General features: G+C 39.0%; 2 protein-coding genes across 4 annotated transcripts; one reads left to right on the top strand and one right to left on the bottom strand.

Annotated features, from left to right (window-relative positions):
* The first annotated feature begins 2328 nt into the window (after window positions 1-2328).
* On the top strand, window positions 2329-8306 carry LOC116291844 (acetylcholinesterase). Its single transcript, XM_031699062.2, has 3 exons — window positions 2329-2709; window positions 6190-7372; window positions 7857-8306. Exons 1-3 carry the CDS (start codon window positions 2394-2396, stop codon window positions 8074-8076), a joined length of 1719 nt encoding a protein of 572 aa, XP_031554922.2. The 5' UTR covers window positions 2329-2393; the 3' UTR covers window positions 8077-8306.
* A 2-nt stretch (window positions 8307-8308) lies between these two features.
* LOC116291854 (SCO-spondin) lies at window positions 8309-22194 on the bottom strand. 3 transcript variants are annotated; one of them, XM_089025685.1, is made up of 16 exons: window positions 22144-22194; window positions 19819-19885; window positions 17087-17386; window positions 16115-16261; window positions 15644-15817; window positions 15369-15539; window positions 14961-15131; window positions 14187-14357; window positions 13912-14082; window positions 13282-13452; window positions 12292-12462; window positions 11573-11743; window positions 10621-10791; window positions 10181-10351; window positions 9741-9911; window positions 8309-9239 (listed from the first exon to the last, which is right to left on the bottom strand). In XM_089025685.1, the coding sequence occupies exons 1-16, from the start codon at window positions 22177-22179 to the stop codon at window positions 8956-8958; spliced, it is 2718 nt and encodes a 905-aa protein (XP_088881811.1). In that variant the 5' UTR covers window positions 22180-22194; the 3' UTR covers window positions 8309-8955. The 3 variants fall into 3 exon arrangements, with proteins under 3 accessions (XP_088881811.1, XP_088881812.1, XP_088881813.1); XM_089025686.1 differs by lacking the exon at window positions 22144-22194 and adding an exon at window positions 21466-21528; XM_089025687.1 differs by lacking the exon at window positions 14187-14357.
* Window positions 22195-24155: the final 1961 nt, after the last annotated feature.

The following is a 24155-nucleotide window of genomic DNA, read 5'->3' as shown; positions in this document are numbered from 1 at the left end:
CCGAGTCCAATTTGGCAGTCAGAGGAAATTTTTCGAGTATAATTATTTCTTGATTGGGGAGCATGAAATCCCATTACCTATTAATTATATAGCTGCCTAATTAATCCCACATCAACAAGACTTGTCCAATTAAGAAAATAATTGGACAGTTACCTATATGGGATTAATGAGAAGCTGTATGATTAATAGGATAAGAGTAATGGTGATTTTACATCAATGTAATGTAAACTTTAAAAGTCTGTGATTTCTACCTCCACCTACTGCATACTGAGTGGGCACCTAAACCCTTGTAATATTTAATTTAAAACTGATGACAAAATAAATAAATAATGAGTTATTAGTGTTCATAGTTCGTTGTAGAGGGGCAGTGCCAGGGCATGGGCATGTACCAAAATTCGGGTTTAAATTTCTTAGGCCGGATCTCTTCCATTGTGGCACAATGTTGAGTAACCTTTTTGGACCTCTTGTGCTAAAGACCAACTCATATTTGATGTCATATGCTGGAAATTCCTATGCCCTAACAGAGAACGAAGACCGTTTAACTATATTGACGCGCAGTTGATAAGCTTCCATATTTAAAGATAAACAAGGCGTTCACTGGGTTGCCTGTATCATGCACAGAGGCCTAGTACAGCTGTAGACGTTTGCAATGTTAGCCAAAAGATATGGTTTCACAGAAAAGAAGATTTCGTTAAACTCGTATAAGACAAATGCGTTCTCTACATATTATTAAAATAATTGCAGGTTCTGCCCTTTTTTAGGCTGTGAAATAAACAGTTTTGCGTTATGCATGTCAACAAGATCAAATATCCCAATGTTCTTAGTCAGAATCACCATTCAATTATCTTTTTACCATCTTTTGTTATTATGATATTTACTGGGGTAGCATTCCATTTTCCTTGTCAGAAAATGCAGAAATTACGCAATATAGTACCCAGAAGTCTTTACAGCACCACCCACTAGTCCTTTGCGGGCATATGATATATAGGTCCAAGTGCAGTAAATGTTCTTGTCAGCAAAATTTGCCATGGAAAGATAGGAAAGCATAGCTCTACTTTTCGCTGATCGATATCGCTTATATGACTGATAACGTCGAACTTATACAGGCTTATAAGCTGCTATGAATTAATATTTATTTTCCTAGTGTGAAAGATTGAATTGCTTTATCGTGGAAGATTAAATCTAATAAAAAACGGATTTAAAAAAAAGTGAAAAAATGGATTTAAAAATTGATTAAAAAAAAAACATTTTGTGTATAAGGCGGGATTCGAACCCACCAAAAAATATTCAAAAAAATCGATTCCACTTTGCCATACCCCCGAGACATCCGCAGAGCTGAGGCGTCGTATGGACTTCGGACCTGACGGCGATTAAATCCTTCTGCCCTTGGGTGTACGAATTACGCAAGAAAATGTTCTAGCCGAAGCATCAGGGGAGAGACCAGCCGGCCCCCAGACCATATCGGCTAATCCCTTGCATCTCTACCACGCACGGAATCGGTTGAAAATATAATGTAAAAAAGTCTAGTCTATTCGGTGCATTGTTTTCACTGCCATTGTTATGCTGATGCACCTGGAACCGTGGTCCAGTGGATTAATCGTTATTGTTCAAGATACTGAGTCAAGCTCGTCTAAGGAGGGTTAGCACTCGGATGGGTGACCTAAAAATTATACCTACTTTTGCTCCTCATTTCTTTTTTCTTTTTTTCTTTTTTAACTTAACAGAATATGATAGAATAGTGAAACTAACTAAAAAACAATATGCGTAGACATTAATTTCCACACGTGATTCGCAGGACAACCCCCAATCCATCACTTTGATAAATTAGACATTGATTGGCAACTGTCACTTGAATATAAATCAGGATTTACACGGGATCTCTGTATCATATGTCCGAAAAGACTCTTGGGTAGTGCCGTGGAGACCCCTGGGTACTACTGCGCAATTTGGCATTTTCTGACACAGGAAAATACGGAAAAACGCAATGCATTTTTCGACTGGGCTGCCACACAGGCTAGAAAAATATATATAAGAATGGACGGACGGACGAACGAACGGACGAACAGACGGACGGACGGACGGATGGACGAACGGACGGAAGGACTAATTTAAAATATTTCGTTCGGATAATTAAGCTTAAAGGAATGGATAGTTGGACGGACAGACAGACAGAAGGACGGACGGATGGATTATTAGACGTCAGATAAAGAAAGAAGTGAAGGCATATTTTTCCACAAAAATATAAATTGGGATTCCTGTTTATTTTGTTTGACCACCGTCTGGTCATCTTGCCAAGACGTCACGCTAGCTACATGATTGTGTGACGAACGCAATGCTTGAAAGGATCTAGACATCCTTGTGATCCATGCACTTAGATCTGTTCGAATACCAACATGACACACGCTATCAAGTACCTATTTGTTCTCTCGCATGTTTCCTCCCTAATTCTCAGCGAAGGTGTGAAAGAAAGCTCGACAAATTTTCCTGTTATTGAACTCGAAGCTGGGCAAGTTCGTGGCAAACGAGATTCTGTCGCCAAAGGTCAAGATATAGACTTGTTTATCGGCATACCTTATGCTCAGCCACCAACAGGAGAGCTAAGATTTGCTGCTCCACAGCCAGCTAAACCATGGAAGGGAATACTAAATGCCACCGAATATGGGGCTCAATGTCCTCAAGAAGAAACTATAGGAAGGGGCATTCTTGCTGGTAAATACTTCTATTATTATATTCTTATTGTCCTTTATTTTTCTATTCGAAATTCCACGTGATATTAGAGCAAAAACCACCAACACAACAACAATAACAACTTCTCTATGCGACCTCTTGGCAGCCTTTTACTGTCCAATTCGAAATCATTGGTTTTCATTTATAGTGCCACCGAGTCAGCTCTTATTAGGTTGTCCTTTTCCATGTGTTTATTGCATTTTTCAGCAAGGCTTCTAAATAGCTATTTTTAGCACGTTTGCAGAATGTCTTTAGCCGTAATTATTTCGGTAGAAATTGTTAGCTTTTTATCATCACGTTCTATTTATTTGCCCCGTGCTAAGAAAATGTCTGTAAACGATTTATTTTTTTTTCGTTTCGCTCCTGTGACTGTTTTTGTCACGCAATATTTAGACAACACTGACATAGTACATCGAAAACTGATTATGCAAAAATATATTTGAACACAGGAGGCCCAAGCAATGTACATGCACCTTATTACAGAGAAATGTATGTGGAATTATATACCGTTAGATACCGCAATTTGGAGTTTTAGCCCATTTTTATATGTATATATTTATATATACACTCGATTGCAGAAACGTTGTAGTATACATTTATACAAATATCTAATTTATTCAGTATATTTAATGAAATGAATAACCAATCTAACCCCAAGGCGCTTTTCTCAAGTGTTGACAAGCTACTCCATCGTCAACCCGAGAAGAAACTTCCTTCAACTGATTGTCCAAGAACTCTCGCAAACTCTTTTGCCGAGTTATTTCATGGTAAGATATCAAAGCTCAGTAGTGATCTCAAGACAAGAACGAAAGATATCGTCAATCCGTTTCCTGATTCTGACTGTTGCCAAGCTGTATTCTGCGAGTTCAAGAACGTTACTGTTGAGGAGCTGTCAACCTATGTTGGTGCGTCCGCTGTCAAATCTTGTGTGCTTGATCCAATTCCAGCTTCCATCATGAAGGAGTGTACTGATTTGTTGTATCCTGTAATCACCCGTATTGTTAACCTATTTTTGGAACTTTCTATACTCCCTACATCATTGAAAGAAGCAGTTGTTTCACCTTTACTTAAGAAGTCCTCTTTGGACCATGAAGAACTGCTCAACTATAGACCTATATCGAATCTTCCGTTTGTTTCGGAAGTGTTGCGAGAAAGTGGCGTCTTCACAACTAACTGCCTATTTAAATGACAATAGCTTAACTGAACCTTTTCAATCTGCATATAAGGAACGCCACGGCACTGAATCTGCCCTTATTAGAGTACAGAATGACATCCTTCGTGCCATTGATGATGACAAATGTGTTGTCCTGCTGCTTCTAGACCTGTCTTCAGCATTTGACACTGTAGTTCATCGCATCCTGCTTTCAAGACTCTCTTCTCGTTTTGGAGTACGTGGTAAAGTTCTTGCTTGGTTTCGTTCCTACCTTGCTGATCGCAAACAAGTCATCTGTGTTGAAAACCAACGATCGGACGTTTTCAACTTGGAGTACGGTGTGCCACAAGGATCCGTTTTGGGCCCAGTCCTTTTTACTTTGTACACTTCACCATTAGGCGATATAATGCGGCATCATGGTGTTTCATTTCACCTCTACGCGGATGACACGCAGATTTACTACGCATTCAACTGCTCCATTGGAGGTGACATGGATTCTTGCAGATACCGGGTTGAAGCATGTATACGTGATATTGATTGCTGGATGCTGTCCAACAACTTGAAGCTTAACAACGACAAGACAGAGTTTCTTCTACTGCATGCGCAGCATCGTCCATCGCCACCACTGGACACTATTTCTGCTGCTAACGAACTCATTAAAGTTTCTGAACATGCAAGGAACATTGGTGTAGTTTTCGATAGGACTCTAAGTTTAGCTAAACAAGTTACTGCAGTTTGCCAGTCTGCTTTTTACCATATTAGGAACATAGCACGCGTTAGAAGGTATTTAAGCTATGACACCACAAAAATCCTAGTTCATGCATTTGTGACTTCGAAGATAGATCATTGTAATTCTTTATTGTTTGGCTTACCCATACACCTTGTGCAACGCTTACAATATGCTCTTAATGCTGCCGCTAGGCTTATTAGTCTTTCACGCAAATCAGATCATATTACACCAGTATTGATGGAGCTGCATTGGCTCCCAGTTGAATAGCGTATTAAGTATAAGATCCTTCTTTTTGTCTTTAAGGCAGTGAATGGTATTGCGCCAACTTATCTTAGTGATTTAGTGTGTCCTTACGTTCCATCTCGCACATTGCGTTCATCTGCCAAGGGATTGCTCAGGGTACCCAAGTTTAAGCTTAAGACCTATGGCGCTAGGGCATTCTCCATTTGTGGGCCTGTGTTATGGAATACTCTTCCCCAAGATATTAGATTATGTTCAAGTTTGGATAGCTTTAAGAAAAAGCTAAAAACATTTTTATATAAAGAGGCTTATGGTTAGTTTTTAAGATTAGTTATTCATTTTATATATATTTATAATTACTAGATTATTATATTTTTATAGAATGTAGTCATTAAGATAGTTTAGTAGTTAGATTTTTGATTATTTGATATTTCAGTAATTATTTATATTTGTTATGTTGTTTGTAAAGCGCTTTGAACATCATAGGTAAAAGCGCTATAGAAATAAAGTTATTATTATTATTATTATTAAATGCAAAACAGAAAAATCGCTTTATTTATTGTTTGTTTCATTCAATGACTGTCAAAATATTTTTTTCTTGTCTGTTTGATCGTACAGATTATAAATCAGTTGGTTTTAAGCGTTGAAAATGGTTATTTTGCATTATGCATCTCATTAGATATTTGTATAAATGTATAAATGTATACTACAACGTTTCTGCAATCGAGTGTATAATTTTATATAATTTTAAATACAAAGACAAAAAGGAAGAAAAATATCCATTCACGCTTCTCCAATAAATAACTAAATAAAGAAATAACTAAATAAAGAAATAAATAATGGGGTTCTTCTATAACGCATTTCACACTGTCTCAATGCGCTTTACGGACTTTACGGGCTGCATATTAAGGCGCTATTAGCAGCCGTGCAGCTTGCAATCATGAGTGATTTATTAGTACATTAGTGTTATGCCTCCAAATTGGGATAGGCTGTTGAACCGGGAGACAATCCCCTACTCTTACACGAATAATTCAACAGGTTCTTTTATGTCCCCCATTTACTGTAGGTTAGGAAGGGTTGGGAGACAGGGCCTACGGTTTTAAGTCCTTGTCCGAGAAGACTTGAAGGTCTAACCATTTGCAGATTTTAATTACAAAGGCAGCACCTTCTCTTCAGTTATTTTAAGACGCTGAGTGTTGGTCCGGCCGAGGCTTGAACCACGACCTTCCGCACAACAGACCGAGAGAGAGAGAGAGAGAGAGCGCGCGTAGTAGGCCCACCCACGAGTATTTTGGTAGAAAACGACCGGTTGATTTCCTCTTCCTCTTTATCATTCCAGGTACAAAAAGTGAAGATTGTCTCTTTCTGAATATTTACAGACCGGCCATCATCAAGGAAAACACTACACTCGCCGTTATGGTCTGGATACACGGCGGAGGCCTTTATCATGGCTCCGGAAGTTTGTATGATGGCTCGGTATTGGCCAGCTACAATGACGTCATCGTTGTCACCATTAACTACCGACTTGGTCTTCTTGGATTCCTCACTATACCTGGAACCGAGCTCACGGGAAATTATGGGATGCTGGATCAGGTGATGGCACTCAAATGGGTCAAGGAAAATATTCGTAGTTTTGGCGGGAATCCAGATCAGGTGACCTTGTTTGGCAATAGCGCCGGTGGCTCGAGTACTGATCTTCACATACTGTCGCCCTTGTCAAAAGGACTGTTTCAGAAGACAATTGCTCAGAGTGGCTTTGCTACCACCGCATACGTGACGGTTTCGTCTAAGCATTCCAGAAGATATGCCCATTTTGCAGATAAGCTTAACTGCAAAGATAAAAAGCAGATGTTGAGTTGCTTGCGAAGTGTAACGGTTGAAGAAATTACCAAAGCCCAAGGTATTTGTGATTATTTGAAACTGGGAAGTCATTTGCCTGTTCAAATCGTTGATGGAGTCTTCCTGCCAGACAAACCCTCAGTGCTTTTGTCACAAGGACGATTTAACCCTATAGAAGCTGTAATGTTTGGAGCTAACAAGGACGAAGGAGTTTCCAAACTCCACGGAGTACATCCAGATCCGAACGTTCCTCCTAGCAGAGACTCTTTCCTAAAAACGTTCAACAGTATATTCTTCATGGGCGAGGAAGCGAATGACATAACAAAAGATGCTATCCTTTATAAGTATACCAATCACACTGAGCCAGACTCAAAGGAAAATCTTCTTAAAAACTGGAGAGATTTGATTACAGACAGCTGGTATATCTCCCGTGCTGTGTTTTCGGCTCAAAACTATGCTAAGGCTGGCATAAAGACCTACTTATACCGATTCTCTCACAACTCAAAATACTCTACTTACCCACAACCCATTCCTGGTGTCTACCATTTTGACGAAGTGCAGTATATATTTGGCGTGCCATGGAAACATAACACTTACGTTTCCAAGGCAACGTCTTATACTGATGTTGAGAGGGGACTGAGTGCTTCAATGATGAGGCTTTGGGCTAATTTTGCTAAGTATGGGTAAGTCTTTTCGGATGATTTGGAATGATTTCTTTCGTTTGTTCTTTTGTTCTTTTCCTTATTTTTTTCCTCTTTCATTTTTCTAATTTCATATTCAAGCAATATTTTTCCTTCCTTCCTTCCTTCCTTCCTTCCTTCCTTCCTTCCTTCCTTCCTTCCTTCCTTCCTTCCTTCCTTCCTTCCTTCCTTCCTTCCTTCCTTCCTTCCTTCCTTCCTTCCTTCCTTCCTCCCTTCCTTCCTTCCTTCCTTCCTTAATTCCTTCCTCCCTTCCTTCCTTCCTTCCCTCCCTCCCTCACTCCCTACCTTCCTCCCTCCCTCCCTCCTTCCCTCTTTTTCTTTCTATCTATCTATCTTTCTTCCTTTCCTTCTATCTTTCCTTCTTTCTTTCCTTCTTTCTTTTTTTCTGCTTATCAATGTTACTTCGCGCCTAACCTAGTTTCTCATAACCTTTTTAAAGCTTGAATGCATTCGCTTTTTGCCATAGAAATCCAAGCAACCTTGATAACGATTTAACGCCGTGGCCCAAGTACAATACTGATAGCCAGGAATATCTTGACATCGACCTTGAACCAAGCATTAAAAGAAAAATACGAGCAGATCACGTTGCCTTTTGGAATGATTTTGTCCCTAAACTCAACAACTTCGATTGCCATCTAGATAAAAAGAAAGACAAAAACGCTGCACGTCTGAGACAAGAATTGTGAACCAAAAAAAATGCCATTATGTTCCGCTAAAAGTCTATCGTATCTTGATTTTGGTTGTTATGGGTTCCATCTGTGATCGGCGTGCGAGTCAGGCGTGCCCTGAATTTAATCAGTCCAAAGGTTGTTTCAGGGCTTCGATAAAGTTTGAAGATTCAGAGTTTTTGAGTGATGTTTATAATTGTGAATGGTCAATTAAAAGTGCTAGTATTTTTGCTGAAAAACCAACACAAGCGATAATTCATTATTTTAATTTTCTCTACACTTACAGTGCGACTACATCAACCAAAGCCACCCAAATAAATATCAAATCAAATTCACAAGTCACACTTTTTAACGCTGCAGAACAGATGAATAAGTGAATTCTGGGTTTTAAACTCTTTCTTGTTCACTCCTGGTCAGTAAAATAGTAAGTAAAAGTAAAATATATGACTTTAAAGAGGAAAATGTGAAAATTTGTACAGATTCTATTGTTTAAATACTCAGTCGTGATTGGCTAATTTCTATGAAAATTTGTCTGGGTGGCCTTGGTTGGTGCAGTCACGCAGTAATTAATTATATTGACATATTTACTATTCAACTAGTTAAGTGTATGAATCACGAAATTTAATGTCCATTTCACAATAACGTCAAATGACCATAGACCCCTTCAAAATCGCCTTGTATACGAGGCTAAAAGGAAAATAATTTTTTTTGTTGTATTTCCGTGCTAGCCTGACATCCAAGATATTCTGTAAGGGGTATGTTCGTTTCATCACAGGTTAACCTAGTTAAAGTATTCATTACCATTTTTCGTGCTTATCTTATAATTTAGTCAGTTCTTTAACTTAGTTGGAAAACTTTGATAGTATTGGCAGAACTAAGCTTCTCGTAGTTTTGGCCCTATTTGGAGAAAACGCTTTTCAAAGCACTGCTGTCCCCTTTATCTTCAATCCACACCCACCGACCATTACCAAGACTTGGCCTCTTACAAGGTTTGGGTTCACATGGTTGAAGGCTACAGGAACGGACCTCTACGTAACCTATTTTACATTTCTGGCATTCCTCTACGTGCTCGTGTTCGGAAGGTTTGAGAGCACATATGCGCCATTGCAATCCACCGCCACATGTTCTGGTGCAGCTACTCCATTCCATGTACTCTCCTCTGTTAGGAAGACCTACAGGAGCTTCAAGAAATATAAAGAAAAGGTTATTAACATAATGGATCGGTCCCTCTTCAAAATTATCTTGCATAAGCACTAAAATGAAAATACAAACGAAATATTACAAATTCCATAAAGAAAAAGTACTAGTCTGACTTCTTTAGGATTTTCATGTTATAGTTTCGCATTCAAGCTACGTTTGAGCATTAGGGTCCATTGGGCAGATTATATTGTTAGTTATATGTTTTAGCAAAGTAAGACTTTCAATGTTTAAGCCAATCATCTACTTTAAAACTAGAAAAGAGCAAGGGAGAACGATCACCCTGTGACCTTCCCACTAACAACCACCAAGTACGAATCCAGAGTGGTTTCGAGAAGTATATAGCCTATTTTTTAAAACTCCAATGGCAAAACCTTTTCATCTAGTTCAATTCGGCAGAAGGAAAACCTTGGATTTGGATTTGGATTTCAATTTCGATTTTATGATAACTATGATATGTTTATACGCACTTAGCTATATCTAACCTGGGCAAGCGTCGCTGTTACAAGCTTCTGTTTCCTTGGCGTCTCCTTCACATTCTTTCCCACCGTGTTCTGGGGCAGGGTTGGTGCAGGTACGAGTTCTTTCCTTTGTTCCGCCGCCACACGTAGCACTACATTCTGACCACTCTGAGTATTCACTCCAACCACCATCAACTGAAACAAAAAGTCCGATTTTAACTTTATTAAAGGCGGCCCTTCTAGATGCTTCCAACACAAGAAGTAATGTGAGAGAACTGTTAGCTTTCATATTTGTTGTTTAATTTAAGCCGCTGCTGATGGTGAATATACGTAGAATCAACATGAAAGTTGTAAGTATCTATAAAATATGGAGCCAGTAGACTTTGAACACTCTTCTTAATTGCAATGTTATTAGACATTATGAACTTAAGCACACAAAAGTGTACTGTATTGCATGTGCACACCTGGGCAAGCGTCGCTGTTACAAGCTTCTGTTTCCTTGGCGTCTCCTTCACATTCTTTCCCACCGTGTTCTGGGGCAGGGTTGGTGCAGGTACGAGTTCTTTCCTTTGTTCCGCCGCCACACGTAGCACTACATTCTGACCACTCTGAGTATTCACTCCAACCACCATCAACTGAAACAAAAAGTCCGATTTTAACTTTATTAAAGGCGGCCCTTCTGGATGCTTCCAACACAAGAAGTAATGTGAGAGAACTGTTAGCTTTCATATTTGTTATTTAATTTAAGCCGCTGCTGATGGTGAATATACGTAGAATCAACATGAGAGTTGTAAGTATCTATAAAATATGGAGCCAGTAGACTTTGAACACTCTTCTTAATTGCAATGTTATTAGACATTATGAATTTAAGCATACAAAAGTGTACTGTATTGCATGTGCACACCTGGGCAAGCGTCGCTGTTACAAGCTTCTGTTTCCTTGGCGTCTCCTTCACATTCTTTCCCACCGTATCCTGGAGCAGGGTTAGTGCAGGTACGAGTTCGTTCTCTTGCTCCACCGCCACATGAAGCACTACATTCTGACCATTCTGAATATTCACTCCAACCACCATCAACTGAAGCAAAAGAAAGGAGATTTGTTATAGCTGTAAAGATATTCTCTAAGTGGTCCCCTTGATAACATAACTGTAACGAATGTCATAATTGTATGCTTGAAGTACAAAATAACGTCTAGTTACACATGTTTTTCTATGCTGTCACTTTGACTTCGTGAACCGCGAAACGCCCTCACCATTCGTAGTCTTTCCGCTTTCATTAGTTTTTGGGAAGTGAATAAGAAATTATACTAGAGCCACAAAGCGGAGTTTGTGAAGTATCATATATCATCATAATAGAACATGCTCCTGGTATTACTGGTTTTAAACTCCTGTAATTTCGAAAATTTCTTCCAGAACACTTGAAAATGCTTTGAAATTTTTATTTTTGACACTTGGAAAACTCCTGGGACTCGTCGAAATTTCTAGTTAATCATATTACACTTATTAAGTCGCTTGTTCTAATGGAAAACATCAGTATTCACTATTTCTGGCAATTTCACTGTAAAATTATGCCCTGGCGGTAGGAGCAGCCTGCCATTATCGAGGAAGCTTCACCCGAGTTGCATGCCCGGACCCCAAGAGAGTCTTCACGGTGAGCCATGCAGTCATGCAGCTACCTCTGCGGTATTAGTTGCACAAGCATCCTTCTCCATGGTATTCCACGGTATTCCGTAGCTAGATTGCTGCCTACTACCAGGGCTGGAAGTATAGCATTTGTGATTCTTGTACTTTCCATGGCGTGACTGTGTGCCATATGTTATACCTGGATATAGGTCGTTGTTTGGTTCCAGAGACTAACCTGAACAAGGCTTGCTGTTGCATGGCTTGGTTTCCTTGTTTGCGCCATGGCATTCTTTCCCACCGTGTGCTGGAGCAGGGTTCGTGCAGGAACGAGTTCTCTCTCTTGTCCCACCACCGCAGGGTTTGGTACACTCTGACCAGTCAGTGAAGTCACTCCAACCACCATCAACTATGCAAAGAGAAAATCACAATTTAACAAAATAATAGAGTAAAAAAGTTGATATTCCTTTCAGTTATACCAGCCGTCATATTTTTGCTTTTTAAAATATTCTAATTATACTGGTGGAGCTCGAGATTCTCAATAATAGACCTCTCCGGCTCTAACGTAATGTTGTCCCATTTCAAACCACATGTCATTCCCTAGAGTATCATTTCTTTGTTTAAGGTTTGCGCTCGTAACGCCACTGTACACTTTTCCACTGTAAAAAGCCCTTCACAGACATGACAAGAAATACGCTACTTTTGCCAAAAACCAAAATCCCGTGTGTTTTATAGTTGTACCAAGATGTTGCACTTTACAGGTGAAAGATATTTCTTTTTTCCCTGTTTTTTTTTTTCCAAGATGGTTATCACTAGCGACTTCAGTGAAAGTCAAGGCAAGTATCATCTTCTTAGTTATTTTAAGACCCTAGCCTGAGGGTTGTTCTGGCTGACACTCGCCACGCAACAGTCTGACGCTCTCATCAAATGAGCTAACCGGGCGGTGGTTGTGCTTACCTGGACAAGGCTGACTGTTACAGTCTTCTGTTTCCTTGTTGTCTGCTCCGCAATCCTTTCCACCGTATGCTGGCGCAGGGTTCGTGCAGGTACGAGTTCTCTCTCTTCGCCCACCACCGCAGGATTTGCTACACTCTGACCAGTCAGTGAAGTCACTCCAACCACCATTTACTACAGCAAAAAAAGCAGTTTATTTTGTGATTTATTAATGAATTATATAGCGCACTTACTCCACATGGATGTTAACAAAGAAGGTGCTTTACAATATGGTATGATTTTGTGAGGAGTGGTAAGCATAAGGATTAAGCAAGGAGAATGATCACTGTTGGTATTTTGGTGGTTCTATAATCTTCCTTCAATATTGGATAGAGATATCGACCGGACTAACGTGTAAAGTGGTCATCCCAGCCACTTGAGACCTTGAGTGTTTGGTCTGGCCGGGGCTTGAGCCCACGACCTCCCACGAACTTGTAAAACTGAGACAACTGGAAGTCGGTTGTCTCATATATTAACAGGTGTATTCATACTCATTCATTTTATATAAATTTACTGCTGCATTCATATAAACATCGCCATCATCATCACTGATCATTACCATCATCATCATCACACGATATTATGATTTTATTTATTATTAACCGCCACCACAATCATCGTATCATCGTCATAACAACATTTTTCCTTTACGAGGATTTTAGAAAAAAGTTAGAAGAGAAACCGCTATCTGTCAGAGATTGCTTCCAAACGCAATTAACATTGAAAGATATTTTGAATGCAGTTCTGAAGAGGCCCAAGTCAGCGGGACACCAAAATCCTAACTGGTACAAAGCTCCTCATAAATCAGGGAAACCTTTCTTTTTAGATTTTAGGTAGTCTCCTATTTTAATAGAAAAAAGTCTTTAAAAAAGTAGATACTAAATAGCAAAAAAAAAAAAACATTACTAGCAGTATGGTACAACATATGAATAGTTCCTTAGACCTTAGACTAACCTGGACAGGGCTGACTGTTACATGGTTCTGTTTCCCTGCTTTCCCCTTTGCATGCTTCCCCGCCATGTGCAGGAGCAGGGTTGGTGCAGGTACGAGTTCTCGACTTTGTTCCGCCGCCACAGGATGTAGTACACTCTGACCAGTCAGTGAAGTCACTCCATCCGCCATCAACTACATAAAAGGGAAATCACAAATTATGTAGTGCAAACTTTTTTTAAAATCTCATCTCAAATCATGTATATACTGAATCAGATTTACATCAAATACAACCATAGACCAAATGCGAAACCCACCCCAATGTGAGACCCAACCCGCGAACGAAGCGACCCGGCACGATCCGCGACTTTAAATCACGCCAGATACCTCCGTCCACAAGCCAAGCCCCACACCAGCGTGAGTCCCGCCTCTGGTCCATGACTCACAAATTATTCGGATTACAAGTACATGATTATATGTATATATTTAGTTACTATTTTGTAGTGCAAACTTATATTAACTGCCGAAATTACTGCACGGTCGAATCTACGTAATGATATAATTTGCTAGACTGCGCATCATAGTCATTTCTCAGCCATTAGTCTTTACATTGCGAAACAAAAAGAGCGATAAAGGATCTAAACAGATACAGACCTCCACAAGGCTGACTATTGCAAGCTTCTGTTTCCTTGGCATCTCCTTCACATTCTTTCCCGCCGTTAGCTGGAGCAGGGTTGGTGCAGGTACGGGTCCTTTCCTTTGTTCCACCTCCGCAGGCTTTACTGCATTTGGACCAATCAGAGAAGTCGCTCCAGCCTCCATCGACTTTAGTTACAAAAAAGGAAATGTTTTAGAAACCGAATCTATTTTTTTATTACTTTTTGTTTAGTTTCTATTGTATTTTTTCTAGTTGTGTCATCTGTTCTAACCTGGGCAAGCCTCGCTGTTGCAAGCTTCTGTTTCCTTGGCATCTCCTTCACATTCTTCCCCACCGTTTGCTGGAGCAGGGTTGGTGCAGGTACGGGTTCTTTCCTTTATTCCACCGCCGCACGTAGCACTACACTCTGACCATTCCGAGTATTCACTCCAACCGCCATCAACTGAAACACGAAGTACGATTATAACTTTAGCCTTTCTAAAGTCGTTCAGCATATTGTCAAGGAGTAATATAAAAGAACTGTAGCTTTCATATTTTGTAAATAATTTAAACTGCTGCTCATGGTAAATTTATATGGATTCTAGATGAGAGTTTAATGATGTACGCATCTGTCATTCATTTCTAAACTTTCGGCTTTCTTTGTTCAAACCTCAAAACCTGACCGTTAACCTTGCAAATATATGTGTGCACTATGGATGCTTTTCTTGTAAACTCCCTTCTAGCTCCAAAACAAAAAAAATCTTTTCAATACTTCCTTTATCTCATACTTTCTCTTTCTCTCTCGTATCCCCCCTTCATTTTCGTACTATTATAGATTTATCAATATATATACGTGTATACATAAACTGTGCGTATTCAATCATCATATTAATCAAATGTAAATCCATTGACCTACCTTGATTAATTTTTACTATTTACAGGTCAGTGGTGTATATTTGCAACGTACATTAACTTTATTTGAATAAACTTGAACTCTATCAAAAATGGAGTCTGTATTTGACACGAATTTAAGCGTACAAAAGTGTACCGGATTGCATGTGCACACCTGGGCAAGCCTCGCTGTTACAATCTTCTGTTTCCTTGGCGTCTCCTTCACATTCTTTTCCACCGTTAGCTGGGGCAGGGTTGGTGCAGGTACGGGTTCGTTCTCTCGTTCCACCGCCGCATGTGGCACTACATTCTGACCACTCTGAGTATTCACTCCAACCACCATCAACTGAAACAAAACGTACGATTTCAACTATATTAAAGCCCTTCTGAATGCTTTCAACACAAGAAGTAATGTGAGAGAACTGGTAGCTTTCATATTTGTTGAATATATGTAGAATCAACATGAGAGTTGTAAGTATCTATAAAATATGGAGCCAGTAGACTTTGTTCACCCTTCTTCATTGGGATCATTTGACTTTATGAACTTAAGCGTACAAAAGTGTACTGTATTGCATGTGCACACCTGGGCAAGCCTCGCTGTTACAATCTTCTGTTTCCTTGGCGTCTCCTTCGCATTCTTTCCCTCCGTGTTCTGGAGCAGGGTTGGTGCAGGTACGGGTCCTTTCCTTTATTCCACCGCCACACGTAGCACTACATTCTGACCACTCTGAGTATTCACTCCAACCACCATCAACTGCATAGAAAAAGAATGCGATAGGAATACAATTAAAATGTTTAAAATTTCTTTAAAATATTAAAATAATTGAACTCCTAAAAGCGGAAAGGAGGGATTAATACCTGGACAAGGTTCTTCGCCACAAGCCTCCGTTTCCATGCTTGGTCCTTCACAATCTTTTCCACCATTTTTAGGAGGTGGGTTCGTACAACTACGTGTGCGCTGTCTAGTCCCACCACCACCACAGGACGTGGTGCATTCGGACCAATCAGAATAATCACTCCAACCACCATAGACTATAATAAAATTGTAAAAGAATTGTAATTTTTTTTTTTTTTTTTTTTTTTTTCATTTTTATTTACTTACTTACTTACTTTACTTACTTACTTACTTACTTACTTACTTACTTACTTACTTACTTACTTACTTACTTACTTACTTACTTACTTACTTACTTACTTACTTACTTACTTACTTACTTACTTACTTACTTACTTACTTACTTACTTTGTATAAAAAATACATTCTTTTTACAACATTTATTTTATTTATTTTTTATTCTATATTATCTATTTCAAGTGTTAAGTACATACCAACACATTTATCATTGTTTTCACAAGGTCGAGATATTTCTTTGTTCACGTAAACTTTTTTGTTGTATTCCGGACACTCTGTACCATAGAGTCTCTTTAGAGCGATTTTGTATTGTAAGCATACATCGTTGAAACATTCTGTCCAATCTAGAGGAAAATAAAGTGGTCGTTATGCTAGAGGCGCACAAATACTAGGGGAGTAACAACATTGGATGAGGAGATCGAAAGACAAGGACAAGGACAAGGACAAGGACAAGGACAAGGACAAGGACAAGGACAAGGACAAGGACAAGGACAAGGACAAGGACAAGGACAAGGACAAGGACAAGGACAAGGACAAGGACAAGGACAAGGACAAGGACAAGGACAAGGACAAGGACAAGGACAAGGACAAGGACAGGACAAGGAAGAAAGGACAAGGACAAGGACAAGGACAAGGACAAGGACAAGGACAAGGACAAGGACAAGGACAAGGACAAGGACAAGGACAAGGACAAGGACAAGGAAGGACAAGGACAAGGACAAGGACAAGGACAAGGACAAGGACAAGGACAAGGACAAGGACAAGGACAAGGACAAGGACAAGGACAAGGACAAGGACAGGACAAGGACAAGGACAAGGACAAGGACAAGGACAAGGACAGGACAAGGACAAGGACAAGGACAAGGGACAAGGACAAGACAAGGACAAGGACAAGGACAAGGACAAGGACAAGGACAAGGACAGGACAAGGACAAGGACAAGGACAAGGACAAGGACAAGGACAAGGACAAGGACAAGGACAAGGACAAGGACAAGGACAAGGACAAGGACAAGGACAAGGACAAGGACAAGGACAAGGACAAGGACAAGGACAAGGACAAGGACAAGGACAAGCACAAGCACAAGGACAAGGACAAGGACAAGGACAAGGACAAGGACAAGGACAAGGACAAGGACAAGGACAGAAAAAGAAGTATTTGATGACCCACCTTCTTTCACTCGATAAACGTAGTTTGACCATTTCCCACCACCACCATACCCGTCTTCGTCTTTCCTACAGCGGTCATCACATCCTTGATCATCGTACGTTTCCCTTGCATTCTCTGACCCCCAGCACTCTCTCATGAATTGGACCCCAAAATAAGTATAGCCTAGTTTTTCTGCTTTTACCCTGCACGTCTCAAACATCAGTTTGTAATCCGGCTTACTAGGATCATAAGGAACTGTGCCAAAGTAGTGAGGCATTGTTCGCATGGGGCTGTCTTTGAAGCAACCAAGAGCTTCCCATTCTTATAAAAAAATAACAAATGAATGAACCAAGGAACGAACGAAAGAAAAAAGGAGGATGACTTCTTTTGTGCCATACTATCCAAAATTCGGGTTGTTTTTTTTTTTTAAACTCACAATATGCCACTTTTATTTAATATTTTAAGTACCAAACATAATTGTCTATCTGTCTATCTTCACAAGATTGGGAAAACCTCTTACAAAGAAAGACTAAAGGACTTGAATTTCCTCCTCCTCTGCTATGATAGAGAGATTAAGGATCTAATGTTCTTTTATAAATCATTATATGGACAGACAAATGTTAATGTTTACGAGTTTTTGTCAAATTCTCCAAACATAGACGTACTCGTCTTACTCGAAATCCTGGTATGGTTCTTGAAACATCTTTTTGTAAAACCACTACTTTTAAAGCATCTTACTTTAATAGGATAGTTTGCCATTGGAACACCGTCTGTAAAGAGGTGCCAACTAGTGTTTTTTCTAGTCACTCTCAATTTAATTTGTTTGTAAGGCATAGGTACTTTTCTTTGCTTGAGGACACATTTGATGTTTATTTGATATGCGCTTGGTCATTAGCTCTTAAGTGTCCTTGTCATCGTACTCGATGATGATAACTGAACCTGGGGGACTTTTGTTTGTTTGAACTCCATTGATTATTTTTTGGCCTTTCTCTGCTCACTGGTGATCAATTTTTACTACCATAACTGTATTGATTTATATTGTAGTCAAAAGGAAATGCCTAGCATGGGGCCTAGAGTCCCGTTCGCACTTCCCTCTTTGGGTAGCATGTTGGTTCTGTAATTTTCCTTCCTGATCGATACCCAATAAAAGTTGTAAAGAAGAAAAAGCTGTAAAGAAGCTGAACAAATAATCAGGCCGTCTCCAGACTAATATAATAGGCCATTTGCAGGAGATAATCACATGACTGTAACTGGATGGTAAAACAATTCGGACTACCTTTATAATTTAATTTTCTTCATAAGGTATTTTCGATTTCAAGATACGAAGCATTTCAAATTGTTTTTATCCTATATGTTAGTGTCGAAGATGAAGTAGAGAAAGCCCACTCCATATATGGTAAGATCAATCCCATATTGGATTGTGCGGAAAAGCGGCAAACACAAAGGCCGTCGTTTTATAAGGAAAGAAAAGAAAAAAAGACAAGTAATAAAAAGAAAAAGTTTGGAAAATCGAGGAAGGATATGGGGACGATGCTAACTAGTGGGTCTGCCTCGCAGACAATACACACAGGGAAATACGACACTCAATGTTCGATATGAAACTTCCCCAAGATAAGAGACCTTTGGCTGAATCATTCGTTGTCAAAGTGATATAGTAGCACGTGCCTGAAATGTCCTATTTAACTGGTCTTTTGTCATATTTGTTCTGACTCGTTCTATGGCAATGTTTTTGGTATTGTGATGTCTTCTTTGCTATATTAATTATATTACACTGGATATAGGCCAAATGGACGAATAATCTATGAATCACATTGAGATTATAACTTTTATCACTTTTCTTTATTACATTTTGACACAAGGAGATCTGGTTGACAATGGAATTTAAATAATTATCAACCAAAATAATTAAAATTATCGTGTCAACGGCACGCTATACGAAATATAGGCACAAGACCTCAATCAAGTGAAAATGAACATATTCTCTTGACTCAACACAATGCTTCTTTGTTTTCCAATAAAGCTTGAATATAAAAATTATTAAATTAATTAAAAATTAATCCAAATCATCATGTTAACATCTATCTATATAGATATCTTGAAGATTCGTTAATTTTTAAATATATCATTATAATAGTTAATTCTTATGCAGTGAGTGATCATTTTCTAACAACAAACCAATAAATGTGAGTGCATCGACAGGGTAGTTTCAGGGTTCGATCTGAGAGTTGGCCGTGCCCTGACTCAGATCAGTCCAGATGTTGTTTCAGGGCTCGATCTGTGGGGTAGCCATGCCCTGACTTAGATCAGCCCAGAGGTTGTTTCAGGGTTCTATCTGTGAGTTAGCCATGCCCTGACTTAGATCAACCCAGAGGATGTTTCAGGGTTCAATCTGTCAGTTAGCCGTGCCCTGACTTAGATCAACCCAGAGGTTGCTTCAAGGTTCAATCTGTGGGGTAGCCATGCCCTGACTTAGATCAGCCCAGAGGTTGTTTCAGGGTTTGATCTGTGAGTTAGCCATGCCCTGACTTAGATCAGCCCAGAGGTTGTTTCAGGGTTCGATAATATTAAAACGTTTTAGAAACATGTCAAAGGGAATCATACATTGCAAAATGGGGGAGAGTTTTGGTCTTGCATTAAAATTTATTAGAAATTGTTTACAAGGTTATTTGTTTTAAGCTTGTTTTGGACTCACAAAATGCCTGCCTTTAAATTTTTCTAAGATCTAGAGAAGTCGGATGGAAAATTTTCCTTACCCCATGCAGCAAATACATCAGACTGGAAACATACGACAACCAAGACTAGCGTCTGAATGAGATGCATCTAAAAATAGATAAAACGATGAAAAGATATATAATAAAAAATACACTGAAAGCGTCTTTGTTTGACGGCGAGGGTAGCACTTGATAGCCACTGGTTAACAAAACTTTTGGTCGTCGTACAACGATGAAATTGAAATTTAACATTTAGGTTTTGTTAAGGACGGATAAACGTGTAACTGGTTAAAAACTCTTGAATCACAAAAGAAAGAGCGGCCATCAAGCATCTCCACTTAAGAATGATGGCGAGTGGAGAATAACAATTCAAATGTAAAATTTTATTAACAGAAAAATCAAAGGCAATAACGAAGCGCCGCTTTATGTTTGAGTGGGAAACAACACTGCAAATTCGAAGTTATTAAAGTGTATATCAAGGAAAAAATTTTTATTTTCAAAATCACTCATATGTGAACAGTGTAGTAGTATGGTTGCAGTATTTTTGTATGTGGACTTCTATTTTCAGAGATACAAACATTTGAATTATCAATATGCAAATGAGATGACGTAAACTTCAAGAATGTGTTAGATTTTGAAGTGTAATTTATGACAAGTGTTCTGAAGTGAAACAACCTAAAAATGTACAAAACCATATATTTCAGTTATAAGGATGATTTGCAAATGAAAAAACAGCAGTACTTTCCACAACAGCATTAAATTGTATAATAAATTAGTCTTGAATTTACGTCAACTTTTTTTCCTTGATATACACTTATGTAGCGCCGTATGGGAACATCGAAATTCGTTTTCAGTGTCCTCTAAGGATTCGATCAGAATGTGTAGATTAGCAGAGTACTATCATGAAGGTGCATGGGAACCCTCTTTCGACTCGAGTGGTAATTGTGTATGATTGTGATTGGAAAAAGTGTAAAAAAATACCAACGTAAGGCCAGGACAGTGTCGGCGGCATGTCGTGATAATATTATAATTTAAAACCGTTCAATGACAATAATGATATTAATGTCATTAAAGAGAGTGTCTAATATTTTAATTAGTCAAGACGTGCAAATCGATCCACCCTTCGGTCCACCCGTAATCGATAACGTTCACCGTAAACGCACACTTTCGAAACGCTTTCCAAAGTGAATACTTCTAAAAACGCCAACGCCTTCCCCTTGGACGGCGTGAACAAGTACTTTCGAAGCATACAGAGCCAGAAAATTGAACTGAGAATTTTCGTAGCGAGTCTTAGAGGCAAAAGCTAGACACCTTGAGTCATCAAATATTAATTCAGACACCCTTACAAAGAAAGATCGAGAAATTCGAGCCAATACACCCTTCTCATTATGGCTGACAAGTGCACGAAAACCAGGTCACCCAATCATTATTTCACGATAAAAGATACAAAATTACATGAAATGACTTTGAAAAAGAAAAGTATAAAAAAATGACCTTTGTTTTGATCTGGATTAGCGCTAACAGCCTTTATTTTGAATGAGCAGCTTGGCTCAACCTTGCAAGATGACTGGGTGAGCTCGTTTCCGTGCGTTCATCAGCCATTATGAATAGGGTGTATGACGGTGGCAATTAAAAAGGTGGAAGAGAAGCTATGAATGACGTTTAAAAAGGTTTTAGAATGATACGTACGTTCTACAGTAGGTTGAGATGGGAAAAATGTCTGAGCTTGCACCAAGAAAAATATTTGTTTATGTGAAACCCAAAATCAAATATAGTGACTGATTATGTTATAAACTGAAGAAAAGCTTTTTTTAAAACAATGTCATCAAAATCGAGGGTGTCTCTCGTTTCTCCTATTTTTAGTCCACTCTCCTCAAAACCTAACACGCCAAATTCAATTTGATCTGTGGATTAGCCGTGCCCTGGCTTAGATCAACCCAAAGCTTTTCCCAGTGGTGGATCTGTAAGTTAGGCCTCTTCTTGCTTAGCCTAATTTGCTTAGATCAGCTTAGAGCTAGTTCAGGGTTTTGTCTGTGAGTTAGCCGTGTCCTAATGCTTAGATTAGCCCAGTGCTTGTCCCAGGGTTTTATCTGTGAGTTAGCTATGTCCTCATGCTTAGATTAGCCCAGAGCTTGTCCCAGGGTTTTATCTGTGAGTTAGCTATGTCCTCATGCTTAGATTAGCCCAGAGCTTGTTCAGGGTTTTGTCTGTGAGTTAGCCGTGTCCTAATGCTTAGATTAGCCCAGAGCTTGTCCCAGGGTTTTATCTGTGAGTTAGCCATGTCCTCATGCTTAGATTAGCCCAGAGCTTGTCCCAAGGTTTGATAAAGCTAAACATATTCACTAGTTGGTATAAAGAAGCACTTACCTTGTAGCGAAACAAGAAAGAATAAACTACAGACATCGTTTAATCAACGTTATCAAGTCCGGGGCATGTGGTTAAAAAAATCATGTTCTCCAAGTCGGTTTATATTTTTAGATATCTAATTAATATAACTAATTGACCCGGACGCAATAAAATTTCCAGACCACGTGTCACTCTGTATCGTTAATTTGTCTCTGAATATTCTTATTCTAGTATTTTGAGGGTTTCTTCTTCTTCTTCTTCTTCTTCTTATCATTATTATTATTATTATTATTATTATTATTATTATTATTATTATTATTATTATTATTAGAGTGTACGCACTAAAACCGTGAACATTAAATAGCACTAATTAGTACTATTTCATACAGAATCCTTTGTTTTCTATTGTTTGATTATCACTATTTAGTGTTAAAAAATAGTATTTGTTTCACAAATTTAGTGTGAGCACTCTATTATTATTATTATTATTATTATTATTATTATTATTATTATTATTATTATTCTATAGCCAAGTTGCAAGTTGAATGTATAGCACGAATTAGCCAATAGGTAGAATAGCCAAACGAGTAACGAGTAACGCAAAAGAAGGAACAATAATGTAGACAAGAACGTCTCCTAAATTCAACACTCCAAGAGTCTAATTCCCTCCCACCTCCCTGTCTAGAGCCACCAACACGTGGTCTGAAATAAGGCGAATCAACCGCACCGCATGGCACGGCACGGCACGGCACAGCGATCTGCCGTGATCTGGCAAATTTTTACTACAGACTCAGTAAAGACTAGATTTTAGGATTCCTGTGGACGCGAGCAGATCGGAGCATAGTAGTCTCCACGCTTCCACAGGAATCGTAAAGACTCGTCTTTAGTGTCGAGTCTGGAGGGGAAAGTGGGACTCACTGATCGCATTCTATTGCAGACCGCGTGTCGTTTCCTAGAGAATATAAATATTTAATTCAGTTGTATCCATATTCCGGTCTCTTCGCGTGTGCAACCGTTAAACAAAGAAATGATACTATTGGGAATCAATGACACGCGGTCTGAAACGGTGAAACACTTTAAAAAGACGAATGGATTGTCTTCTTCGAAGAAGCGTTATTTATGTTGAATCACAAGGCACTATAAAAATAAAATTAAAAATAAATCGCTTTTATTTAAGTGTCTAGCCGTTCTAGCGCTTTCGCACTAATTGGGGATACTTTTCGCTCACACGCACTACCACTACATTCAATATTCTATGCGCACAACAACTCAATGCTCGCTCAACTTATTGATCGTGCAATTTTCGACTTTCACATCCCCATAATGCCTTGCGTCTTTGGGGGGTAACCAATCAAAAAACTGCCCCAAATTGAAAGGTTTCTTAATTAAATTTATACTATACCTGCTTTTATCTGTACAATACTGATTATCAGTTTATTCCAAGTTATTTTTGCGTGTACAGATCATGAAGAGTTTTGGTCTTACAGAAAATGTATTGACATACGAAAATTACCTTAAACGTCTTCAAGCTTCTATCTTTTTCTGTTTTTTACTTCTTCATTTTATCTTTGGATACCAAACAAGGTATTTTCAACATTGTCTGATCAGCCTTCAATAAAATAAGTGGGTTTTTACCCTCTGGTTACCCCCCAAAGACGCAAAGGATTATGGGGATGTGAAAGTCGAGAATAGGACATTTTCTAGACAGCGTCTATTTCGTCCCCTAAAACCCTCCCACAATGCACTACAATGACAAACTCCATCGAACAAGTTATTTCATTAACCTCGTAATGGCTAGAGGGGGGTTCATGTAGCAGCTATGTCATGGGGCTGGTGAGAAAACCACAGGGAGCCCACAAAAAATATAAGGCGAAAATAAAAATGATTTTTTATTGCTGAATTTTACACAACTTGTTTCTACAAATAGTCCTGAATACCCTATTAAAACTTTGTACTGAACGAAGTTACATTATAAGTAGTTGTTTGAAAAACCTCAGTCAGATCTGGTGTATATTCCTATCTCTACTCGGTAT

Source organism: Actinia tenebrosa, unplaced genomic scaffold, assembly GCF_029948245.1.
Source record: "Actinia tenebrosa isolate PJP-AT-01 unplaced genomic scaffold, QUT_ActTen_1.0 PGA_scaffold0__85_contigs__length_37466705, whole genome shotgun sequence".
Lineage (NCBI taxonomy): Eukaryota > Metazoa > Cnidaria > Anthozoa > Actiniaria > Actiniidae > Actinia > Actinia tenebrosa.
This window is presented reverse-complemented; position numbering and strand designations above follow the sequence as displayed.